The sequence below is a fragment of the Prionailurus bengalensis genome, unplaced genomic scaffold (genome assembly GCF_016509475.1).
Source record: "Prionailurus bengalensis isolate Pbe53 unplaced genomic scaffold, Fcat_Pben_1.1_paternal_pri Un_scaffold_71, whole genome shotgun sequence".
In the NCBI taxonomy this organism is placed as follows: Eukaryota; Metazoa; Chordata; class Mammalia; order Carnivora; family Felidae; genus Prionailurus; species Prionailurus bengalensis.
This window is the reverse complement of record NW_025091171.1, coordinates 133,181-158,629: the sequence shown is the minus strand read 5'-3', so window position 1 is coordinate 158,629 and position 25,449 is coordinate 133,181. Positions and strand designations below refer to the sequence as shown.

The 25,449-nt window shown below is 50.0% G+C and overlaps 1 protein-coding gene and 2 non-coding genes across 3 annotated transcripts; 2 read left to right on the top strand and 1 right to left on the bottom strand.

Moving 5' to 3' along the window:
• The first annotated feature begins 366 nt into the window (after positions 1 to 366).
• Positions 367 to 485, top strand: LOC122478520. Its single transcript, XR_006296055.1, has one exon. It is a non-coding gene; the product is annotated as a 5S ribosomal RNA (ribosomal RNA).
• A 1,187-nt stretch (positions 486 to 1,672) lies between these two features.
• LOC122478519 lies at positions 1,673 to 1,791 on the top strand. Its single transcript, XR_006296054.1, has one exon. It is a non-coding gene; the product is annotated as a 5S ribosomal RNA (ribosomal RNA).
• Positions 1,792 to 8,782: 6,991 nt separating this feature from the next.
• Positions 8,783 to 10,243, bottom strand: LOC122478474 (serine/threonine-protein phosphatase PGAM5, mitochondrial-like). The gene is given in 4 exon segments (XM_043572067.1): positions 8,783 to 9,000; positions 9,003 to 9,218; positions 9,220 to 9,782; positions 10,150 to 10,243. Coding segments are annotated over 4 exon segments (1,020 nt in total). The 3' UTR covers positions 8,783 to 8,853.
• Between the last annotated feature and the right edge of the window lie 15,206 nt (positions 10,244 to 25,449).

The window sequence follows — 25,449 nt, the reverse complement described above, 5'->3', positions numbered from 1 at the left end:
CCGGCCGGATGCCCCACGCTCGCTTCCACCCTCTTCCCAGTGAGCGGCCCGACGTGGTGCGGTGCGGTGCGGTGCGGTGCGGTGCGGGATGGAAGCGGAGGCGGGCGTGGGGCCAAGCCGGGAGCAGCGTGCAAGAGTCCCGGGATCGGTGAAGGCCGGGGCTTGCGCCACAGCGCCTTGCCAGGGTCCTCTTGCGCCGCCTCCGCCACCCGCCCGGGGCCCGCGGCGGAGGGCGGCGGCAGCCAGGCAGCCAGGCAGCCAGGCAGCCAGGCAGGCAGGCAGGCGCGTGCATGGGTGAAGCGCGGCACCCGCTGGGCTTGGGACGCGTGGAGCAGGCTCTTGAGGCGCCCAGCGGCAGCCGCCGGCGTCTACGGCCATACCACCCTGAACGCGCCCGATCTCGTCTGATCTCGGAAGCTAAGCAGGGTCGGGCCTGGTTAGTACTTGGATGGGAGACCGCCTGGGAATACCGGGTGCTGTAGGCTTTTTTTGCCTTTTGCCTTTTGCCTCTGGCCTCCTTGACCTCTCCTTTGGCGCCCGCCGCCCCTCCCCCCTCCCTCCGTGTGTCCCTCTCTCCCCGGGGAGCGCGTCTCCTGGGGCCAAACACACCCCGCCCACTGCTCCCTCAGCTCCTCCCGGGCCGGCAAAGCGGCCTGGCCTGGCCTGGCCTAGCCCTGCCTGGCCCCGCCCCGCCTCGCCCCGCCCCGCCCCCCGAGCCCGCACACCGCACACCCCACGGCACTTCCCAAGGGGTCCGCTCGCCGCTCCCCGCTCCCCACTGCCCGCACCAGGCTAAATCCCACTGCACCGGCTGGAAGCCACGCCCCAGCTTTGCACCTTTCCTGACACTGCACCCGCACGCACGGAGGGGTGGGGGGGTGCGGTGAGGGCGGGGCCGGGGGCTGGCGCCTGGGGACTGGAGGGTGGGGGCTGGCTGGGTGGATACAAGAACCCAGGAGCGGGCGGGGAGGGCGGGGCAGCGAGACCCCACACTCGGACTCCGCCACGGGCCTGGGCTCCCTGGGTCCCGGACCTCTTCCCTCCCTCGAGCCCTCATCCCCAGGGCCCCCGGCGGCGTTTGGCGAGGCCCAGCTAGGGCAGCGGGCTCGGGCTGGTGATGTTCTCTGGGGGCGCTGGGGCCTCCGGGGTGGCTTTGCACCAGGTGGGGCGGACGGGAAGGAACGGCGGGGGGGTTGGGGGGGGCTGGCTGCGCTCGCCCTGGGACTGGGGAGGAGGCGCTGAGAACCCGGCGGGGTGTGTGTGTGTGGGGGGGGGGCCCAGAAGGAAAGGCCGGCCGGATGCCCCACGCTCGCTTCCACCCTCTTCCCAGTGAGCGGCCCGACGTGGTGCGGTGCGGTGCGGTGCGGTGCGGTGCGGGATGGAAGCGGAGGCGGGCGTGGGGCCAAGCCGGGAGCAGCGTGCAAGAGTCCCGGGATCGGTGAAGGCCGGGGCTTGCGCCACAGCGCCTTGCCAGGGTCCTCTTGCGCCGCCTCCGCCACCCGCCCGGGGCCCGCGGCGGAGGGCGGCGGCAGCCAGGCAGCCAGGCAGCCAGGCAGCCAGGCAGCCAGGCAGCCAGGCAGCCAGGCAGGCGCGTGCATGGGTGAAGCGCGGCACCCGCTGGGCTTGGGACGCGTGGAGCAGGCTCTTGAGGCGCCCAGCGGCAGCCGCCGGCGTCTACGGCCATACCACCCTGAACGCGCCCGATCTCGTCTGATCTCGGAAGCTAAGCAGGGTCGGGCCTGGTTAGTACTTGGATGGGAGACCGCCTGGGAATACCGGGTGCTGTAGGCTTTTTTTTGCCTTTTGCCTTTTGCCTCTGGCCTCCTTGACCTCTCCTTTGGCGCCCGCCGCCCCTCCCCCCTCCCTCCGTGTGTCCCTCTCTCCCCGGGGAGCGCGTCTCCTGGGGCCAAACACACCCCGCCCACTGCTCCCTCAGCTCCTCCCGGGCCGGCAAAGCGGCCTTCTTGCCTTGGCCCGCCCCACCCCGCCCGGTTCCAGGCAGTGGATCCCAGGAAGCGAAGACAGGAAGGATGTGGAAGGGGGCCTGAGAGGGGCAGCTGAGATGCTCTCAGCGCCCATTTCTTGCTCCAATTACCTGAAGATGTTCCTTTGGTGGAAATTCACTGGCTGGACACTTATAATCTGGGAGGTTTTCTGCACACAATAAAAAGTCTACCCTTAAAGAAGCCAATGGAAGGATCTGTTCATTGAGATCAACGCCCTAGGTATGGGGGAGTCATTTCTCTTGGGGCTTCTTTGAAGCACACAGAGCTCCTCCCAGAATTTCTCACTTGACAGGCAGTAGGTAGCTTCCTGCTCCTTTGAAGTTCACCCCTAGGGGGGCATCGATACCCTCACACTTGTGGGCCATGTGTTGGCTAAGGAGGTTCCTTAGTACTCTGACGTGGGCCAAGGTGATACAGTGTGGCCGTCTGCTCATAAACATGCAAAAAATAACCTGAACAGAGTATTTGCAAAGTGAGTTAGCAACACATGAAAAAGGATAATATACCACGTCCTAATTGGGCGTGGTCCAGAAACGCCCCCATAGCTTCATATTTGAAATCAATCCATATAACTTATGCCATCAACAGAATAACGAATAAAAATCAAATGACCATCTAAATAGGTTCCTGAAAACATGCTTGATAAAATTCCACATCAATTCCTGACTTAAGGAAAAAAAGGGGGGCGCTTGGGTGGCTCCGTCGGTTACGCAACCGATCTCGGCCCAGGTCATGATCTCACGGTTGGTGAGTTCGAGCCCCGCGCGCGTCAGGCTGTGTAGTGACAGCTCGGAGCCTGGACCCTGCTTCGGATTCTGTGCCTCCCCCCCTCTCTCTGCCCCTCCCCAGCTCATGCTCATACTCTGTCTCTGTCAAAAATAAATAAATAAACTTAAAAACAAGAAAAACAAAAAAGAAACTTAGCAAACTACCCATAGAAAGAAAAGTCCCTATTTTGACAAAAACAAACAAATCAAAACTTTAAATCGAACAATGTACCTCATGCTAAAGTGGTGCTGTCTGAAAGTGGGAATGATGGGAGGTCCTAACTGATTCAATATGTCGAGGAAATGAATGAACATGAACGTTAAGTAATAATAATAATTAGAGAGACAGAGAGATACACAGAGAAAGAGACAAATGCAGAGACGAAGAAAGAGAATCCGAAAGAATCTACATATAATCTTTTGCAAAGTCACTGAATTGAAAGCCGTTGTGCAAAAATCAAGCCTGCGTTTTGTTTATGACAGCAATGAGTGCGTAAATAAAATTATACGCACACAAAAAGGCTACAGCCTTTGAAAGAATACACTTCAAATATGTAAAAACAGGGGCACCTGGGTGGCTCCCTCTGTCAAGCCTCCACCTCTTGATTTCAGCTCAGGTCACGACTTGAGGGTTGGGAGATGGAGTGGGGCATTGGGCTCCAGGCTGGGCATAGGGAGCCCGCTATGATTCCCTCTCTCTCTCCCTTCCTTCTGCCCCTCCCTAGCTTGTGCTCCAGCACACGCTCTCTCACTCTCCACAAAAACAAAAAGCAAAACAAAACAAAACAAAAGAAAAAAAAACCACTAAAAACAAACCTAATAAAAACGTACAAAACCTCTACACAAAAAAAGTAGAAAATATAACTGAGAGGAATTTAAGAAACTTCATAAATGGGAAGGAGGGGTAATAGATTGTAGCCAAGATGTGAAAAAGTCGGGGCATCTGGGGGGCTCAGTTGATCGAGCGGACGGCCAACTTCGGCTCACGTCACTATCTCACAGTTCGCAAGTTCCAGTCCCACATCAGGCTCTGCTGTCAGCTCACAGCCCGCTTTGGATCCTCTGTCCCCATCTGTAGGTCTTGCACTCTCTCTCTCTTTCTCAAAAACAAATAAACCTTAAAAATATGCATGTTGGAAAAAGTCAGCGTGATAAAGACCACCACCAAATTTCTGTATAGGATCCACAGCAACCTCGAGTAAAATCCTCATAGGGTGTGTGAGTGTGAGTGTGTGTGTGTGTGTGCGCGTGTGTGAGTTTAAAAGCCAGTTCTAAGATTTATGGGAATATAAAAGACAAAGATAGATAAGAAAATATAGGAGAAGGAGATAGTTGGAAGACTAACACTCTCGGGATAGAGATTTGTTATACAGCTGTTAACAACTGTGACACTGTGGTACCGGCACAAGGATGGACAAGTAAGGACTAGAGATTCCAGAAACAGACCGATGTTCTCTTTGGACATTGGCTCTCTGATGGGAGGTACTATGAAAAGTTGAGAAAGGACCATCTTTTCATTGAAGGGTTGTCGTTGAGTTCCATATTAATAAGTGGGGGGGGATGAAACTTGATTCCTACTCAAATAATATGCAAAAACCTCATTCTTGGTGAATTACACATCTGATGTAAAAAGTAAAACAGGGGCGCCTGGGTGACTCAGTGGGCTAAGCGTTTGAATTCTGCTCAGGTCATGATCTCACAGTTTGTAAGTTTGAGCCCCACCCCGGGCTCTGTGCCGACAGCTTAGATCCTTGAGCCTGCTTTGGATTCTATCTCCCTCTCTCTCTCTGTCCCTCTCCTGCTTGTGCTGTCTCTCTCCCTGTCAAAAATAAATAAACATTTGGAAAAAGAAACAGTAAAACAGTAAAAGTTTTTAGAATAGAACAGGAGAATATCTTCATGACTTTGAGCAGGAAATCATTTCTTAAAGGATACAAAAGGTACTACTAACAACTAAGGAAAACATTGAAAACTGGGAATAAATGAAAATTAGGAATATCTGAACATCAAAAGACAGCATTAATTAAAACATGAGGGAGGATATTTTGAAGTACGTATTTGACAAAGGAAGCCCCAAAGGAAAATGATAAATGGGAAAACAGGCAAGATACACTACTTCATAACAGATATTCGGATGGCCAAGAGATGAACGACAAGGTACTGAATCTCGATTGTTATCAAAGAAATGCAGGTCAAAACCACTAATTCCACTATCCAAAATGACAAAGCCAGTGTTCACAAGGCTGTGGAAAAACTGAAACGCTCGTACACTATGAATCAGTAGAGTTTGGACAAATGATTTGGAAGAACCTACAAAAGTAGAACGTGCGGATTCCCTGAGACCCGGGAATACGACCTTAGACGTGCCCAACCGAAATGCAGGAGCACGGACGCCAAGAAATCTGAGGCCTCAGTACTGGAAATGCCCTAAGGCTGGAAACCTCTTGAGGCCCATCAACAGATAATTCCATGACAAACGGGATGGATGAATTCATGGAGGGTGTGTCCCAACAGCAGGGCAAGCGACTAATTTATACCTGCAAAACCATGACTCAATCTCATCAATATAATGTTGAGCTAAAAGAAAGCAATGGAAAAAGAGTACATGCTGTGAGTTTCCATGCATACGAAGCTGGAAAACAGACAAAACTCATCCACGCCTTGAGAAGGCAGGTCTGTGCTTTCCTGTGGGAAAATAAGGAGGGAAAGGGATCCAGAGAGGGGCTCCTGGTGTACCGAGAATGTTCTGTTTCTTGAGCTGGGTGGTGAGTGTAGGGTGGGGTTTTGTGCCAACCTGTCATTCACTGAAAATGTTTGCATTTTTGACCTGCATATTTCTTTTTTTTTTTTTTCAACGTTTATTTATTTTTGGGACAGAGAGAAACAGAGCATGAACGGGGGAGGGGCAGAGAGAGAGGGAGACACAGAATCGGAAACAGGCTCCAGGCTCTGAGCTATCAGCCCAGAGCCGACGTGGGGCTCGAACTCACGGAGCGCGAGATCGTGACCTGGCTGAAGTCGGACGCTTAACCGACTGCGCCACCCAGGCGCCCCATTGACCTGCATATTTCAATCACGACTTTTTTTTTTTTTTTTTTTTTTTTTTATCAAGTAAATGCGACATTGAGAGCGGAGACTGCCCTGGCTGTTTGGGTACCTTTGGGCCACGACACAAAAAGCAGAGAATAAGCCGTGTTGATTGATGCTGATTACCAGGTAGAAACTAGGCTACTGCAACCCATGGGGAGTAGAGAACTATGGCCGAAAGCCAGGCCATTCACTGAGTGTCTCTTAGTCCTCCGTACCCCACAGGACCGGTCAGGGGGAAACTATAGCAGCCCAGTAACCGATCAGACCACTAAAACAGGCTTGGAAAAGTACTGGAATAGTCTAGGTCATACCACCAGGTAAAAATTCTGACCTCCTGAGGCAAAGATGACTCGTGAAGACAGTGACTAGTGCCCCAAGGTGGATTAAATTCACTTTCTTCCCACTGCTGCCTTGTAAATCCGGGGAACGTGCATCATCTTCCTTCAGGGAACAGCTCTGTCCCCATACTCTTATCGGTAGGTTTTGACTTAGCAAGAGAGCTCACTGTGACCCAAGCTCGATCCTGACTTAAAGTTGTAGTGATCAATTTAAGTTTATAGGGTTTAAATTACATAACGTGAAGTACAGGGTTACATTTGTGCTAATAAAAGTTTTTCTTGAATATGAAAAATCATATTGAAATGAAGGCCTCAGTCAATTTAAATGAGTGAATGAATGAATGAATGAATGAATGAATAAAAGAAATGAACGCCCCAGATTTCCCGCTCTGTTTTCTAAAACATTTAGCATATGTGGGGAGCCTGGGTGGCTAAGTTGGTTGAGCATGCAGCTCTGCCTCAGGTCATGAGCTCACGGTTCTTGGGTTCCAGCCCCGTGTCAGGCAGGCTCTGTGCTGACAGCTCAGAGCCTGGAGCCTGCTTCAGATGCCGTGTCTCCTTCGCTCTCTGCCCCTCCCCCACTCGCGCTCGCACTCTGTCTCTCAAAAAAGTAAATGTAAAAAATAAAAATAAAAAAAACACCACATTTGGTGTATGTGAGTGCAGTCATTTTCAACCATTTAAGGATTTTTTTTAAATGCACGCATAGGCACACGTGAGTGTTTACTTCTATCTGACCGCACCCACATGATAGTTGTCTTGCCTTTGGTATACATTCCTTGAAAAGAATTTACACGGACAGAATTCAGTTTTATTATTAAATAAATTTGTATTTAATCACAACATGTAAATTCTTTGGAAAAATGGAAACAAATAGATGTCAAGTCTTAGGGAGACGACCCCTTGGTTTCCTCGGGTCCCCTGGCAGGAATCACTATGTGAAAGTTGAAAATGTGAAGTTTAAAGTGCCTTTTTCTGTCTGTCCTTCTCCCTCCCTCGGTTGACATATTTTTAAATTCACATTTTCACATCGAACAAGAATAATACGTACACGTCTTTGTTTCCTAAAAAAAAGATGGTAAGTCATCTACGCTGAGGATGGAGAAGAGGATCTCAACCAGGCGAGCCATCATAGAATGTTCCCGGAAAACGTGGAACCGGCCTGTAAGTGGCAATTCTTACTGCCTTGTGAGCCAGTTGTTACATCGGCTTTTTTTTTTTTTTTCTAACATTGGACCCATCTTAGAGGAGAGACTGTAGGAGATGAGAGCTCATGCTCTCTCGTTCATGATTTTCCCAAGCAATGACGTTTTTGACAGGCATACTGAAGGTGTTAATATTCAGTAACAGAAATCTCTCCTTCCTCGTAATCAGCCTCGTCCCCACCCTTTTCCAATCTGCTGGGCTAAGGCTGCATGACAGCTGTGCAAAAATCCTGTCAAGAGACAGATCTGCTTTGACCAGCAGTTTCTGTTCCCACGGGGAAGTTCTCCCCAACTTTGTCAGAAGGGCCGATTGACACCTTGCTGAATTCTCGCAGGAAGGTTTTTGTTCTGCTTAGTTGTTAGCACTGCGGACAGCTGCCCAGAGGTGGAGGGACCACCCCTTAGTCCAGTTCTATTGAGGATGGGGGTGGGGGTGGGGGTGGGGGTGGGGGTGGGGACGGGGGGAGGAAATGGTGGGGACGATGGATGGCTGGGCCGATTTTTGACAAAGATGTTTACTCGGCTTTGTTTGTGTTTTTTTTTAAACCAGTAAAATAAAATTTTATTTGGCAGTTATTTCCAAAGTTACAGAGAAATGGATCAGATGTCCCAATTAGTCGCGCTGATCGCAGAAAATGCTCATGACCACTTCACAGGAATTGTAGTTTCTCCTAAATTGACAGAATACTTGGAATGGACACATCACGTCTAAACAGTTTAATCCGTAGGTGTAAAGGATTAACAGCCAGAGGCAGACTGAAGTGTCTAGTATTCTCCTGAAACAGGACCCTGGCTGCACTGTGGCTCTCCGGTCCCCGGTCCCCTCCTTCCCTCTCGTGCTGCTCCCAGGTGCTGGGAAAGGCCGAACAACACAGGGGAGTTCAGACCCCGTGGCGTCACAGGTGCAGGCCCCCAGACCGAGTGGTTAGGGAAGCAAGAACCCAGAGGAACAGAATCTTTCACTGACAAAGATTTAAGCGATAGAGAGAGTTTTAAGAAATGAGAAGAACGGACGACAAGTTCTGAACGGAAGCGCTGGCGGCCCCTCCTCCCGGGAGCCCCTCGTGCCTAATGGGCTTTGCCCACAGCCTCCAGGGGCTCCCGTGGCCAACAGCGGTCACGACCAAAGACGCCTGTGCAAACTGGCCGTAGTCCCCGCAGACGGCGGCAGCGAGGCCCCGTCCTGGCAGACGGGGCAGAGACCCCCAAGACAGAAATCAGGCTGATCTGCTCGCGACGATTCCCTTTTCCATCCTGGGTCGGAAGTACAGACCGAAACGCCCCATTTTAGACACTAAAGACGTGAGCGCTTTTTCCACCTTCCTCCCGGAGGAACAGCGTCACCGCAGCGCAGCCTGTGGAGGGAAGACGGGGAAGGAGCCGCGTCCGTGGCGGCACCCGGGCGAACCAGGCTGGGGCCCCAGGGAGCGGGTCCTCCAGGCAGCCCTCAGGAGCGGGAGATCTTGTCCGGAGGCATGAACCCCGTGTCCCCGAGGGCCCTGAGCGCCCCTCGGCCACCAGGCCGAACCACCAGGTGGCTGATGCTACTGTCCTTGAGAGAGAGATGGAGCCAGACTTCCGGGGGGGGGGGGGGGGGAACGGCAGCGCCCGGCACACCATGTAGCGGATGACGTTGGCGTGGCAGCTGCAGATCACGTAACTGTCCTCCTGCTGCTTGGCGTCTGCCCGGTGGATGTGGTTCCGGAAGGCGGCCTCGATCCTGGCCCCGGCTGCGTCATACTGCACAGCCTCGGGCTTCCAGTGGGACACGGGCGGGTCGGGCTCGATGGGGGCGCCTTCCCCCCCCCCCCCCCCGCAGGTCTGCGCTGACCTTGGAGACGCCTGGCAGGTGTTCGCTGACGACAGCAGTGGTGTCGACGGCCCGGGTCATGGACGAACGGACAATTTTATTAAAGTTCAAGCCCAAGCTGGCAAGTCGGAGCCCCGTCCGTTCAGCCTGTTCACCACCCAGGGGCGTCAGCGTGCGGTCTTTTTCCTGGGAAGCATCCACGTGGTTCTGGGAGTGCCTGGTGAGGAAGATGTGTCGCGTGGCCTTGGCTTCGCCGTGGTCCAGCCTGGAGGCCAGTTCTTCTTCTCCACGTTCCGGGTTCCTCTTCCGCAGGTTCGCCAAGGACAGCGGTTCTCGCCTGTCCCCGTTGGAGTCCCAGACGCCCGGCCCGGGGCCCGCGGACCCCGCCCACGCCGGCACCTGGACCGCGCGCGGCTCCGCGTCCCTGCCCGCGCGGGGCTTTCCCACCGCCACGGCCGAGGAGAGCAGCGCGGCCGGGCCTCCGGCCAGGCCGCGGGCCGCCAGCTGCAGCACCTGTAGGAATGCCAGGCCCGCGCCTTTCCCACGCCGGCTCCGGGCAGGCGCTCCTATTCAGGTTTTCATCGCTTTCTGGGGCGCCCTGGGTGGCTCAGTCGGTTGAGCGTCCGACTTCGGCTCAGGCCACGATCTCGCGGCGCGGCTCGTGAGTTCGAGCCCCACGTCGGGCTCTGTGATGACAGCTCAGAGCCTGGAGCCTGCCTCCGATTCTGTGTCTCCCTCTCCCTCTCTCTCTGCTCCTCCCCCACTCACACTCTGCCTCTCTGTCTCACAAATAAATAAATAAAAACATTAAAAAAAATAAACATCACTCTCTTCAGAGAGGCCATCCCTGACCCCCCCCCCCCAGCTAAATCAGCCCCACTCACTCTCTATCACGTGACCTTATCTTATCCTTGTCATCGCCCTTATCGATACCTGCCATTGACTTATTTATCTTCTCGTTCGGCCCAGCAGGATCCTCGTCTACCTCCATTGCCGAGACCAGTGCCAGGCCCCAGAAGGGGCTCATCTTTGACCCGCCGACGGCTCTGTGCTAGTGGATGGTTTTCAAAAGCCAGTCGTTACATGAATTTCATGTCCACATTCTGGTGGTGTTTAAGTACACGTCTCAGTGCCCTTATGATTTTCCGTTTTAAGGACACAAAAGCATGAATCACATTCTTTTTCTTTTTTTTTTTTTAATTTTAGAGAGAGCGCATGCATGAGCGAAGCAGGCAGAGAGAGAAAGAGACGGAATCTTAAGCAGATTCCACAGGCAGCATGGGGCCCGATGTGGGGCTCAATCCCACAATCCTGGGATCGTGACCCGAGCTGAAATCAGGGGTTGGATACTCAACCGACCGAACCACCCAGGCGCCCGAAGAGTGAATCACTTTCCTTAGGCACCACCGTGACCTGGGGAGAATTCTGGATAGAAACGCATTTCACGAGTAAGACGTCAAAGGTCTTTAACTTTTAGGAAATTACCCCCGTCCGCACTGAAGCGTCGTGCCATTATCACCGGCTTCGGAAAAGGCATCTGCGAGGCAAACGTGACAAGGTAGAAGTCTAGGAACTGGAAGATCAAATCTAAGCTAAAATTGTACTGGAACAAGGCAAGGCCTGTTAGTTGTACCCTACCAGTACCTTCTCACAAGTTCCAAAGTTCGGAATCAGAGACACGGCCTCAGAAAAGCTGGTGGACAAGCTCCGTCTCTCGGTACACTGCCTGGATCCTTGTGCTGGCTCTCAGAAAAAAAGTTAGGAGGTGCCACCTTTCATTTTTCAAGGTCAACATTTTGTCTTTAAGAAAGCACAGAGGCTTTTATGCAGCAAACACAGACCCCTAAGACTTTCTGGGCTGAGATGCTGTCCCCGGCCCCGCTTTGTCTGAGTCACCCAGGGCAGCACCCCAACGGCCGAGGACAAGTGGAGGGAGGAAGCTGCTCGTCCCACTCCAGCTGTGAACCACCAGGGAGAGCCACTCAGCAGGTCTTCGAGGACCTAGGACCCTACTAGGTGGGGACAGCAAAGGTTGGGGGGCCGGGGGCGTTGCGGATACGCTCTCAGAGACTCAAGCCCGTTGTGTTACCTGACGCGTATTTTTTTTCCCCCAAGGGCTGGTGAAACCTAGAGGAAATACCCGTGGCCTCCCTAGTCCCGGCTGTTTATTTCCACACAGACATGTCACTGCTCTGCCTATGCCCTCCAGGGTTTCCCACCCGGAGGTCTGACACAACCAACCATCAGGGTGCAGTCTCCTTACCAATCTGCCCTGGCCACCGTCACTGCTCGCCATACCCGATGCCCAGACTGGCCTGGGTTTCCAGGTTCCCTGACTTTGTCTTGTTTGGGAATAGGACAGAAGAGCAGAAGAAGAGAAAGGTGACCCTGTGTTGGTGGCTTCCAGGCTTAGGATTAAGCTGAGACCAAGAGCAGGGAAGTCAAGGTGAGTCAGATCAGAAATGAACAAGCCAGGGGCACACGAGCCAGCTTTCTCAAAATAAATAACTTTAAAAAATATAATTAAAAGAAACTGTATCTCTGGAATCAGCATGTATCTCTGAAATCGGGATGTGTCTCACCATAAATGATGTGTCTGGCATTCCATCATTTAACGGGTCTTAGTTTTAGGTGATGCAATAAAGTCATGGTAAGTGAAGTGAGACTCAGCTTTCCCAGCACGCCGGAGGGTGGGCTTAGAAAAGGGTACAGAGGATGGGTTTGCAGAAAGTTCCTCCAGCTTCGCACCACAGCACCTTCTCCACAGTCAGTGAGCCACGGCTATGCTCTCCCTACCGAGGCTGGGGTGTGTATGTGTGTGTGTGTGTGTGTGTGTGTGTGTGTAGCTTCCCAATCCTTTCAGGAGCTTTCCCCATGTGATCTGACACCAGCCCCCGCGGGCAGACGGCGGGGCGAGACTAAAGACAGAGGCAGGCCACTCCGTGGTGGCGAGAAGCACTTTTAATAAGAGCAAAGGGAACTTAGGAGGCTTGTCTTGAGCTCAGCAAGAGAAATGGATCCTTGCACCTGTCCTCCAAATCTTAAAAGTTTCCAAAGAGGCTCTGACTGGGCTCAGTCCCATGTACTGTGCAGGCGTTTTCAGCATCTCAAGGCTGTCCTCGGAGCAGCCTCTGGGAACAGAAAAGGCAAACGGAACCCACATTTCCAGAACAGGAGAGGGGGCTCCTGAGTACTGGGGTCCAGCTCAAGTCACATTCCCCAACTGGTGGGGACGCCTTCCTTGGGCGCCCTCTCTCAGCATTAGTGGCGGAGGCTGGACCCTATATCTGCTATTTCTATATTCTTCACAGTTCCCTTTCCTTCTTATTAGTCTCGGGTAAGGGGTGGGTTGGGAAGGCCACCTTAGTTCTTTTTTTTTTTTAATTTGTTTTAATGTTTATTTATTTCTGAGAGAGAGAGACAAAGCGTGAGTGGGAGAGGGGCAGAGAGAGAGGGAGACACAGAATCCAAAGCAAGCTCCGGGCTCTGAGCTGTCAGCAAAGAGCCCAACGTGGGGCTCAAGCCCACAAACCAGGAGATCGTGACCTGAGCTGAAGTGGGAGACTTGACCAACTGAGCCACCCAGGCACCCTGGGTGCGGGGGAGGGGGGAGCTTTATAATGAGAGAAGAGCGACACAGCCATGAGGCGGGAACAAGAAAGGGTATTGCTGTTGTAATAATTTGTGACATAGGGATCCGAAGACCACATCCAGAAAACTTGCTCCTGGGAATTAAAAGCAAGCCAAGAGTCAGATTCAACACAAGCACCTTTGCCTCGACCCGTAAAATCTGTGTATGTTCACAAGCATCCCTTATTCAACGCACAGACGGACAGAGGTGTGTTACACGTTTACTTGTATGAGTTGAGGGCACCGTAGGGGTGAGGACCACAGTGAGAATCAAACACTCCAGCGTCTAACTTTGGCATGGCTTCTAACCACTTCGAGGGCCTGTTAAACTCAGAGCAGGGGACTCTACCCACAGAGTTTCAGAGTTAGGAGGTCTGGGGTGTGGCCTCAAAACTGCAGCTCTAGAAAGCTCCTAGGTGACACTAACCTCCACTTTGAGAAACCCCGGCTTATCATCAGATGATGAGCTCACCAGCAGAAAGCAGGGACCAGTGTCGTGATGGCCTTTGGGGACTCAGGCCGGACAGTGTGAGCACAGATCCCAGTTCTGGTGCAATTACCTTAGGAAATGTGTTCGCTTTCCTTTATCTTAGTTTCCTCGTCTGTAAAACGGGGCTGATGGCACCCAAATGCTGGGATTCGTAGAAGAATTAAAGGAGTTAAAACGTGCAAGGTGTTTAGAGCACGCCTGGCACATAGCAAGCACTTTGGAATGGGGTTTCACTGAAAAAGTACGGGTCCCGGCGTCAGACCAATGGCTTAGACTTAGTGCCTTGTGAAAGTCACTTCCCCGTTCGGAGCTTCAGGTTTTTTACCTGCAGAACGAGGACGAAAATAACACCCGTCTTACAGGGTTTTCGTGAAGATTCAAAAAGCTAATACGCTGGTTACGAAACCTTGGCAATTGAGCATATCGTCAACTCTCAGCTCCTCTAAATGGGGTCTCCTTCTGGTGAAGGGTGTTGACTCTGTGGGCTAATGCTGCCCTCTGCTGGATACGTGTGCCTTTCTAGAAATTCAGTCGACGTTCTCAATTCACCAAGCAAAAAATCTAACAATCTTCAACAAGTTTGTATCCTCTGAACACGTTTCTTTGGCTGCCACGATCAAACATGGTTGAATTAAATCACCCTCAGTGAATGGTTTCCTCACTTGGCAAAATAACCCGCCGCTTGGCAACTTACTTTAGCTGCGGCCTCATTTCCAACTTTTATTTTTATGAAGACACAATTGGCTGTGTTGTGAGATCCTAAGTTTTCTACTCTTCAGGGCGCCTGGGTGGCTTGGTCAGTTAGCATCCGACTCTTGACTTCGACTCAGGTCGCGATCTCCCTGTTCGGGAGTTCAAGCCCCGCATAGCGCTCCAGGGGCTGACAGTGCGGGGCCTGCTTGGGATTCTCTCTCTCCTCTCTCTGCCCTGCCCCCTCTCAAAATAAATACGTTTTAACAAATAAAAAAAAAAATTTTTTTTTAACTCACTGGTATAATTTAAAAAATGAAATAACATTCCTGCCTTTCATGATTGTTGCTTTCCTGTGAATTGGGAATATTGGGACGACTGCCTAGTCCGGTAATGCACACGAACGCTGTATTCTTTCAGGGTCGCTGTGGTAGGCACTTGAAACAGGGTGGCGTTATCACCTGGTCGCTGGGATGCGTCATGTGCCAAAACAGCCAGACGATACACACGTGAGCAAGTGTCCCCCTGTGTCCGGATGAAGCTTTATTTATTAATGATGGAATAGGAATCTCTCTTAATTTTCGCACGTTATAAAATATCATTCTTTGATTTTTCTCAGTCACTTGTAAGAGTAAACACCATATGCAAAAACGGGAGCTGGCCAGTTTGCGTCTGCAATCTGTACCCTGCGGACCCCCGGTCTAGAATCCTCCGCCAGCGTCCATCCACATGCTGAGGGGACCAGACTGGTGAATTAAGCAGACATCACGCCTGCCTTCTTCAGACCCCTTAGGATGCCACTAATCTCTGCCATTCTGCCAGATACAACATTTACTCTCTTGGCCAGGGGTATACTTTTGAGCTTCCACTTGACTTTCCTTTCTAGGGCGAATTTCACCATAGATCCAATATGTATTGAGGAGTTTTGCATCAAGGTTTAAGGGATATCGCTCTATACTTTCTTTTCTTGTAGTGTCTTGGTCCGGCTCTGGTATCGGGATGCTGGACTCTTAGAATGAGTTAGGAAGTGTTTCCTTGTCTTCCATTTTTTGGGACGAGTCGGAAAACCATTGGTGTCAGTTCCTGTCTAAACATTTGGTAGAATTCACCTGTGAAGCCATCAGATTCAGAACTTTCCTTTGTCAGGAGGAAACACAAACATTCGGTCTATAACAAGATCTTCAAGTCCTAACAGTCTGATTTGAATGTATACAGCCTCACTTCAAGGACATATAAAAGCCCTTTTCTTATTCAAGTCTGTCTCCCTCCCCTTTCAGGTGTTAAGGTCACAAAATGACACCTTTATGTATTATGTGTCCCCAGGCAGACTAAGGATAGTTTCTTATGCATTCGTCTCTTAAATCTCATAGAAAAAGTGCAGAATTACCAAATCAAAGTAACAATAATACTAGCTTTTATAAGTGCCCACATATTTAACTTTGCTTCTCCAGATGGCTTCAAGCTACTACTGTCTAGTTACTAATTCCTAAAGTCTAGTGTCCTTTCATTTATTTTATGTATTTATGTATGTATGTATGTATGTATGTATTTGTTTATTTATTTTGAGAAAGAAAGAGGGTTGGAGGGGCGCAGAGGGACAGAGAGAGAGGGAGAGAGAGAGAGAGAGACAGAGACAGAGACAGAGAGAATCTTCAGCAGGCTCCACACTCAGTGTGGAGCCTGGCATGGGGCTTTATCCCACAACCCTGGGATCATGACCTGAGTTGACATCAAGAGTGGGATACTCAACCGACTGAGCCACCCAAGTGTTCCTCCTTTCACTTCAATCTGGATGACTTCCTTTAGCATTTCTCACAGGGCAGGCTTTTATTTATCTGGGAATGTCTTCATTTCTCCCTCGTTTTTGAAGGATAGTTTGCAGGATATAGGATTCTTGGTTGACATTCATTATTCCTCTAAGGTTTCTGACGAGAAATCTGCTGATAATCCTATGGAGGGAAATATGATTAACATTTAACATTAAATAAAAGCTTTAATAAAGCTTTAATAATGCTCCCACTTAGCTTTATTAAGGTATTAATAACGTACCTTATTTTGTCTTATGCAACAGAACATTGCTTACAGTATCATGATGTCCGTTGAGTTATAGCATCATTTGGAGACCGATCATTCGTAATTAAAAAAAAAAAAATGAATGGAATATTTTAAGGTTAGTCATTGGGGCTCTTTAAAAGCCTAACATTATTCTAGATTTTCAGACTGGAAGTGAAAACAAGCTACTGAAACATCATACAGATTTTAATTTCTAATGAGGGAAATAACAATTGCCAATAACCCACGTAGACAAAAAGCTCTTTGGAGTCCTTATCTGTGAACCCAAAAAGTAAGAATAGCAATGGAAATAATCTCCAGCTGTGACTGGTCCATTTCTTGCTCATGACTTCATAAAGAGCCTGCAAAAGTGAAACAAAACACATTCTTGCGTGTCTCCTCTATTCTCAATACTCTACTCCAATGCTACTTCACTTCTGACATCAGACACGGGGAAGTCTGCACACATCAAGCAATTCTGTGACACTCTCTGGGTGTCCTATAATCTAAGTTCTGACCCTATCTACCTGATGTTATCGGATCCCACATATTAAGGACCTGGTCTCACGTGGGGCACCTGGATGGCTCCGTTGGTTGAGTTTCCGGCTTCAGCTCAGGTCGTGATCTCGTGATTTGTGAGTTCAAGCCCTGCAGTGGGCTCTGTGCTGACAGCTGGAGCCTGCTTCTGATTCTCTCTCTCTTTCTCTCTCTGCCATTCACCCACGTGTGCTCTCTCTCTCTCTCTCTCTCTCGCTCTCGCTCTCTCTCTTTCTGTCTTAGAAATACTAAATGAATAAACCTAAAGAAAAAAATAAAGGACTTAGTTCTATAAATTGTGCCTGCCCCTTCAGATGCCCACAGCAAGTCCAAGGTTGGTGTTTCCATGGTGCTTCTGACTGGCTATAGATGGGAGGTTACCACAAACCCCCCGTCTTTTGGTTCAATTCATTTGCTAGAGCAGGTCACAGAATTCTGGAAATCACAGTTTACTTACTAGATTGCCAGTTGATTCTAAAAGGATATTGTTCCTGGTCGAACTGGGGAGAATCCAGGTTCTGGGGCCTCCACCCAACGGGACCTCAAGAACCTGAAGTTTCTTGGTCTTGTCACGAGAATGAATTCAAGGACAGACGAGCGGCACAGCACATAAGTGACACAAGTGGCACAGTTTATTACGACAAAAGGTACACTCTTGAGAGATGAGAGCGGAGAACGTAAGAGACAGAATCGCGTTCCGAGGTTTGGGTTTCTATGTTTGATCAGCAATTGTTAACTAGAGGCAGAATATGCATTACTGGGGGCCCGTAACAGGGTTTCGTGCTTCTTTCTTCCCATTTTAGTCAGAGGGCTCCTGTCACGGCATCTGCCATCTGGACCTGTCTTCTTGGGAAGTACTGCCAGCACAGGTCTCTGACCTTCCCTATAGCCAGCTGGGACCTCCTCATTGCTGACCTTCAGGTACTAGGGGTCAGTTGCCTACTCCAACAATATTGCTCAGGAATAGCCGGACGGAAAAGATGCAGCGGGCAAGGTACGGGGGGGAAAGACCCGGAGCGTCCCGTGCCCCTCTCCCCAAATCTGCACGAGTTCACCAGCCCTAAAGCTCTCCAAACCCCATCCTGCTGAGGTTCCGTGAAGGCTCCATTCCATAGACGTGGCCGATTAAATCTTTGGCCATTGTGGGTTGAACTCAACTGCCAGCCCCTCTGCCTTCCCCACCCCTCTAATCCTGATGCTGTTCCCATGGCGACCAGCCCCTATCCCTGGGGGCTTTTCCCCAAAGCCATCTTATCAATATATATTCTGGTGTCATCGAAAGGGACATCTTATGAATAATAAAAGACCACTTTACTGCTTTCCCCACTTAGGACATTTCAGGAGTTTTAGGAGCTCCATGAAGGGCGTTGGATACGAGAGGGAAAAGATAGGATACAATAGGCAGAGAGGGAAAGGTTAGGACTTGAGGTCCCCGGGTGGGAAAAAAACACGTATTTTGGAACGATGCTGGGAGTGTTTGACCATAGCAAACCCCCTCGGGCATAAGATCCCTCTCCAGGGTGGAACAGATAGCACCTACGCTCCCTCAGGAATTTAACACTCAAACGACCTAACTACAAAAAGGAAACCATAAGACTTGCGGTTCTAGGAAGGACACTATGATCAGCCTGACTCCTCACACGATGGAGTCGAGCCAATCAGGAATGGGCAACCTGGCACCTAGAGTTATCCAGCCGGTGAGGATAGAACCTGAGAAGGAACAGGGGGGAAGGGAAGGGAGGGCTGAGCAGAACCTTAGAAAACAAGGACCCTTGCCTCCAGTGGCTGGTATTCACTTTCCAATGCCCCCTCTCTGTAAAGACAGCTTTCATACTGCTCTAATAGACTTTTGCCTGCTGCTCATTTTGTGCCCATCTCTTCCTTCTTCCACACAGCAAGAAGACAAATCCCGGGTACTGAGGCGAAAACCCTGCAACAAGGACAGAGGAAGACCAAATTGCACATTGCTTATTATCACTCACAGTATCACACAGCCATTGTTAGGGGATGCCAAGCACCCTTGTAAGACCACGGCCGGACCTGAGGTTTTGGTCATTTTAGCTCAGAAAGCTGCTTGTTGTAACCTGAGGGAATGTGACCACAATTCGTTTTATCCTTTTTGGGTTTTTTATCTATTTTTTTTCCTCTACTCTTTCCCCCACCCCCTCACTTTCCTTTTTTCTTTATTCTGTCCCTTTACCTTTTTCTCATTTTTCTTTCTTTTTTCAATTTTCTTTTTTTATTCAGTTTTAATGTTTATTCATTTTGAGAGAGAGACAGACCGACAGAGCAGGAGCCGGGGAGGGGCAGAGAGAGAGGGAGCCAAGGCTCCCAAGCAGGCTCCAGACGCTGAGCTGTCAGAGCCTGACGCGGGGCTCGAACCCATGAACTGTGAATCATGACCCGAGCTGAAGTCGGACACTCAACCGACTGAGCCACCCAGGCGCCCCTCTTTCTTTCTTTCTTTCTCTTTTTTTTTAAACTTTATTTATTTATGTTGAGAGAGACACAGAGAGTGAGTGGGGTAGGGGCAGAGACAGGGAGAGACAGAATCCCAAGCAGGAACTGGAACTCACAAACCATGAGATCATGACCTGAGCCAAAACTAAGAGTTGGATGCTTAAGGCACTGAGCCACCCAGGTGCCCCTCTCATGTTTCTTTCTAAATAAATATGGAGCTAATATCTTTCAGGGACATTTTGTGTTTTCCCCTACACTTGTTCACTACCCTCCCCCCATCACACACACACACACACACACACACACACACACACACGCTCTCTCCCAAAGATAAAGCTTGTTTGAAATATGCTAAACTGATTCTCTCCCTGATAATATCTGCAGATTTGAGTTAAATAACCTAGAAAAGAGGCCATCTCGTTGAATGTGATGTAACTTGGGTAAAAATTAATTTTAAAAAACCTCATATAGAGACACCCAGGTGGCTCAGTGGGCTAAGCGTCTGACTTCAGCTTAGGTCATGATCAAACAGCTTGTGGGTTTTAGCCCCGCATTGGACTCTGCACTGACAGTGTGGAGCCTGCTTGGGATTCTCTCTCTCTCTCTCTCTCTCTCTCTCTCTCTGTTCCTACCCCACTTGCACTCACTCTCTCTCTCTCTCTCTCTCTCTCTCTCTCTCAAAAATAAATAAATAAAAACTTTAAGGGGGAAAAAAAACCCTCATACAATGAGGAGGAAAGCTGATAAATGCAAACAAAAAAGGGCAGCCCGATGTCTGAGGCCAGGTACTCCCCTGCATGGTTTTAGTTTCTGCAATCTTGCTTGCCTCTTGCATCGGCCAGCAGCCAGGAACCAGAAACTTCGCTAAACTAGTCCTGCCCAACCCTCAGTAAAACTCCAGCCCAACGTTCAGTCTTTGGAGGTGACTCCACTGAGCCAACACCAGTGCAAAATAAACAGTCCGTTCTGATTCCCTGCATGCTTGTCCCTGGACAAGCTCGTGCTGGATGCCCAGCATTTGCTGTAACAACAGAATGGAGTCAGGAGGCCAGCAGGGGAAGCTCTCCTATGGGAAGGGGAATTAAAAGAGAGAGAAGCAAACCATAAGAGACGTTTGTTGTTGTTGTTATGTGTATTTATTTTTTGAGAGAGAGACAGAACACAAGCAGGGGACGGGCAGAGAGAGAGAGAGAGAGAGAGCGAGCGAGAGGGCGACACAGAATCCGAGGCAGGCTCCAGGCTCCGAGCTGTCAGCACAGAGCCCAACACAGGGCTCAAACTCACAAACAGCGAGCTCATGACCTGAGCTGAAGACACCTTAACTGACTGTGCCACCCAGACGTCCCGAGAGACTCTTAATGATAGAGAACAAACTGGGGGTTGATGGAGGGAGGTGAGTGGGGGATGGGCTAAATGCGTGGTGGTATGGAGGTGTTCGGATGAGCACGGGGTATTATATGAAAAGTATATGTGAAGCGATGCATCACTAAATTCTACTCCTGAAGCCAATATTGCACTCTATGTTCACTGATATGGGCAGCAAAGGCAGAAAGGAATGTAGATAAAATTCAATTTCCTTATAACCTGCAGCCTATTGACAAATATAATACTTTAAGCAGGCAGAGCGTTGGTGCAAAGAGGTGGTTTTATTAAAGCATGGGGACAGAACTTAGGGGCAGAGAGCGCTGCCCTGGGATTGTAAGGAGAGACTGATGATATACTTGGGAGTTGGGGGAGGTCAAGACTAGGAGACGTTTCCAGAAGGACTTTTATATGTTAAAGAAGACTTACAGAATCCAGAGGCCTAGCTACTGTGAAGCAAAAGTTGTTTTCCGCCCTGGCAAAGCATTAACGGTAAAACGGTCTGGAGTTCCCAGAGAAATGGTTCACTCTGCCAGCCTCGAGGATTTGTCGATGGGCTGCAGGTCAGAAGGAAATTTAATTTCATCTGCGTTCTTTTCTGCCTCTGCTGCCCACATCAGTTATGACGAGGTTACTTTCTTCTAGGTGATGAGAGGGGCTTAGAAAGAAGATTACCTGACTAGAGCTTGATGAGGGAGCAGGAGGCAGGCAGGGCAAAATACAAGCCCTCCCCCGGGTGGGTGGGACGCGTGAGAGGTGCCTCAGGCACACCTGGCTGCCTGAAGACAAAGGAGAGAAACAAAACACGACAACACAAATGGTTAACTGATAGAGATCACAGTCCCTCGGGACAAGTGTCTCCATCAGTCTGCAAACGTCCTAGTCAATTACAGGAGAAAGGCGGCGTTATCAATAGCCTAATTTCCAGAAACCTGTAGACTCCGTTTCCTGTCACCCCAACCACACCCGTCCACAGCGATGTGGGGAACAAAGGCAAGAAGGAAATGGCAGGTAAAATTCAATTTCCTTCTAGCCTGCGGCCCATTGACAGATACCGGAGGCGGGCCGAGTACGACTTGACTCCAGGAACTCCCCACTGTCTCAATGTTAATGCTTTGCTAGAGAGACAAACAACCTCAGCTTGACTTTCGCAAGGCCTCAGGTACCTTAGGGGTCCTCTGTAGCATATCAAAGTCCCTCCGGGGGCCTCTCTTTTAACTTTTTGTCCCCAACCCCATAGTATAAATCCAACCCTTCTTCACAAACCCCAGTTGAGTGAGCTCTTTCTGCCCACTGGCTCTGTCCCCGTGCTTTAATAAAATCACCTTTTTGCACCAACATGGTCTGTGTTCAAGAATTCTTTTTGGGGGCACCTGGGTGGCTCAGTCAGCTAAGCATCTGACTTCCACTCAGGTCACGATCTCACAGTTTGTGAGTTCCAGCCCCACATTGGGCTCTCTGCTGTCAGCGTGGAGCCCGCTTCAGACCCTGTGTCCTCTCTCTGCCTCTGCCCTGACTTGTGCTTTCTCTCTGTCTCAAAAATAAGTACCAAAAAATAAATTAAAAGAAAAACATTCTTTCTTGGCCACCGGCTCCAGGCCCCATGAACCCCATCACCACCCCAAAACTTCACCAAGCCGGTGGGGTGATTCTTAATTGAACGGTTTAAGATTTCATTTCTGAGAGAGCCAAAACTGTAATTAGATCCTAGTTTGGTGACATAGGGCTTAGCATAAGTGACTCCATTTTTGGGCTGGTTGTCTTGTTTTTAATAGCTTAATTTTTCAAAAAAAAAAAAAATCAACCAAATTCCACTTTCAGTACAAAGGCAGAGTCTGAGTCAGTCTTCATCCTGGGTGCTCAGGGCAGGGAGAATCTCCCAAGTTCTGGTCTTTTCCATACAAAGATTTTGTTGTTGTTGTCATTCTTTTTAATGTCCATTTATTTTTGAGAGACAGAGACAGAGCGTGGGCCGGGGAGGGGCGGAGAGAGAGAGGGAGACACGGAATCAGAAGCGGCTCCAGGGTCTGAGCTGTCAGCGCAGAGCCCAACGTGGGGCTCGAACTCACAAGCCTTGAGACCGTGACCTGCCCTGAGATCACGACCTGAGCCCAAGTCGGCCGCTCGACCGACTGAGCCACCCAGGCGCCCCTCCATACAAAGTTTTAGATGTCCTCCACTTTATGGAACCTGTAATTTTATGGAGAAAAGGAAATCTAATATAGACCAAAATATAAAAACTTGTTGAGAATATTGGGTTAAAGAACAAAAATTCAAACGAGTAACTTTAAAAGCCTAATCGGTGGGGTGCCTGGGTGGCTCAGTCGGTTGGGCGTCCGACTTGGGCTCAGGTCATGATCTCGCAGTTTGTGAGTTCGAGCCCTGCATCAGGCTCTGTGTGGACAGCTCAGAGCTTGGAACCTGCTTCAGATTCTACATTTCTCTCTCACTCCAAAATAAAGAAACATTACAAAAATAAAAGTCTAGTTGGTTTTAGTCGACGACTCACCAAGTGGACAGCATGCCATCTGACAAAGACAAGGAAACTGCACCACAGGGAAGCCTTTTATAGGCAGAACTGAGGTAGAACAATTGGTTATCAGCAAAAGAAAAGAAAGGATTCTTTGAGGCAAGGTCACCTTCCCTCAGGGGAAAGATCAGGGAGGTCTCATCCTGCAGATTACCTCTCTAGTGCTGATCTGGAGAATTCCAGCCCATGTGGTTGGTTCAAAATTCCACTCCTGGGAGAGAGGCTGAAACTGAAGTTGGGTTTAAGATGATAAGTCTTGTGGCGATGAGTCTTTCGGGGTTTCATATAAGTGACTCCATCCTGGCCTGTTGTTTGAAAAGTGCAGTGTTCATCCATCCTTTATTTGTTCACTCTTGTTCACTCTTCAAAGTGCCTGGGAAGTGTCTTGTCATTCAGGGCTGTTTTCAAATATAGTATGTATGTCTCTCTCTCTCTCTCTCTCTCTCTCTCTCTATATATATATATATATATATATAAATTTTTTAATGTTTATTCATTTATTTTTTTGAGAGACAGAGAAAGAGAGAAAGCATGAGGTGGGAGGAAGGGCAGAGAGAGAGAGAGAGAGAGAGAGAGAAATCCCAAGCAGGCTCCGGGCTGTCAGCACAGAGCCCAGCGCGGTGCTCAGTCCCACCAACCACGAGACCATGACCTGAACCAAAACCAAGAGTCTGACGCTTCACTGACTAAGCCCCCGAGGCGCCCCTAAAACAGAGTGTATGAATAGAAAATTTCAGTTTTCTGAAATCGACAGATCAGATCAGGGGCCAACAGCTCAGGGGATGACTGCCATTGAAAATATAATTTGTTTCTTACAGAACCCAAGAGGAGGGGCCGTGCCATGAGGGGGCCACATAGGAAAGCACCAGCAGAGGTCAGGAGGCAAAGAGAGAGGGAGGAAGCATAGACAAGAGCCTTTACTGTGGTCTCTAAACGAAGGGTTGAAAACAAGACAACCGGTCCACACTGGAGTCACAAAATTGCGCATAGGCCCCACGTCACCTGTAGAGAGCAAAATGGAGTGTGTCACGTCGAGCAGGGGCCTGTGTCAAGCAGCGACACAAACAGTTTAAGGTACTGCCGCCGGCAGCATCCGCTGACACCCCAGAACTGATAAGAAGCAAAACCAGAGGAGGTCTACAGGGGCCCCAAACGGCTGAAATCCCTTTAAAAAGGGGAAGATTTTCACAGCAAACTGTCGGGCTCTTCAGACACACCTCTCTATGTCTGACCACTTCCAACGGGCGACCGCCCCCCGATTAATCTCCATACAGAACTGAGATCCTTCACTACGTGGGCATCGTGAGCGGTAAGTGCCAAGAGATGACCCAGACCAAGGCCTTCTCTCAACTGCACCCCCACAGACGACTTTGAGACCGGTTCGTGAACTTCCTACACCCTTCCCAGGGTGTTGTGTGGCTGCTCTTACGTTCTGCTCTGTGCGCCGCGTAAGAAGCCGAGTTTCATCGCACGGTGAGAGGTCACTGAGTGGGCAGTCCAGTGCCGGGCACGTAGTAGAGGCTCAAAAAGTAGCGCATGGGCAACCCTTCCTGTGACTTGACGTGTCCTCCTTCGTGCTTTCCTCATTGGGTGAGTGTCCGTGCCCGCTGGTACATCAGGGACTTTAAGGAACATAGTCGACACGATAATACCTCGCCGAAGCCTGACACATAACGCGGCTGCATAAACCGGGAAGACCGCGGGCCCTGAGGCCTCAACCTAGCCCAATCCAGAGATGTCGCTGAAGGCTTTGGGTCTCCTCACAAAAAAGAATTCCAGGAGAGGTCCAACACGGTGGATGAGTGGTACAAATAGCAAAGTTTATGAAAGTGAAAGTATACCCTTTAGATGTGAGACTGGGTACTGAGAGAGAGAGAGAGCGAGAGAGAGAGAGAGCGAGAGAGAGAGAGAGAGAGAGAGAGACAGTGAGAGAGAGCTGTGTGCCCTGGGGTTCGGGTTTCTCTGTTTTATCGACAAAGGGTAAAATATTCACTACTCGGGAACTAGACTTCTTGGAAGCAGGGTTTTGTGCCTTTTCTTCCCTATTTGGTCAAGGGTTTTCTGTTAGGGCACACGCCATCTTGGGCCTGTCCGGTCTGATCCAGCCTCTTGTGGCTTTGTTTTAGAGTACTGCCAGGAATGGCTTCCGATTCTGATTTTCCTGATAGCTGGCCAGAACTTCCTCTTCTGCCGGCCTCCAGGCATCGTACAACTGCGTAGTCTAACAATAGTAACGGCTCAAGAAGCACTTTTTTTCTTTAATGTTTCTTTGAAAGCATACAGGGGGATGGGGGGACAGAGGATCTCAGGCAGGCGCTGCCCTTACGGCAGCGAGCTGAATTCGGGAGTCCAACTCACTGATGGCAGGCGACACCGTGGCCTGAGACGGAGTCAGACACTCAACCCACTGAGAAGCCCAGGTGCCCCTCGATAAGCATTTCTGCTTATGACCTGCACTGAACTCAAGTACAAGAACCAACAA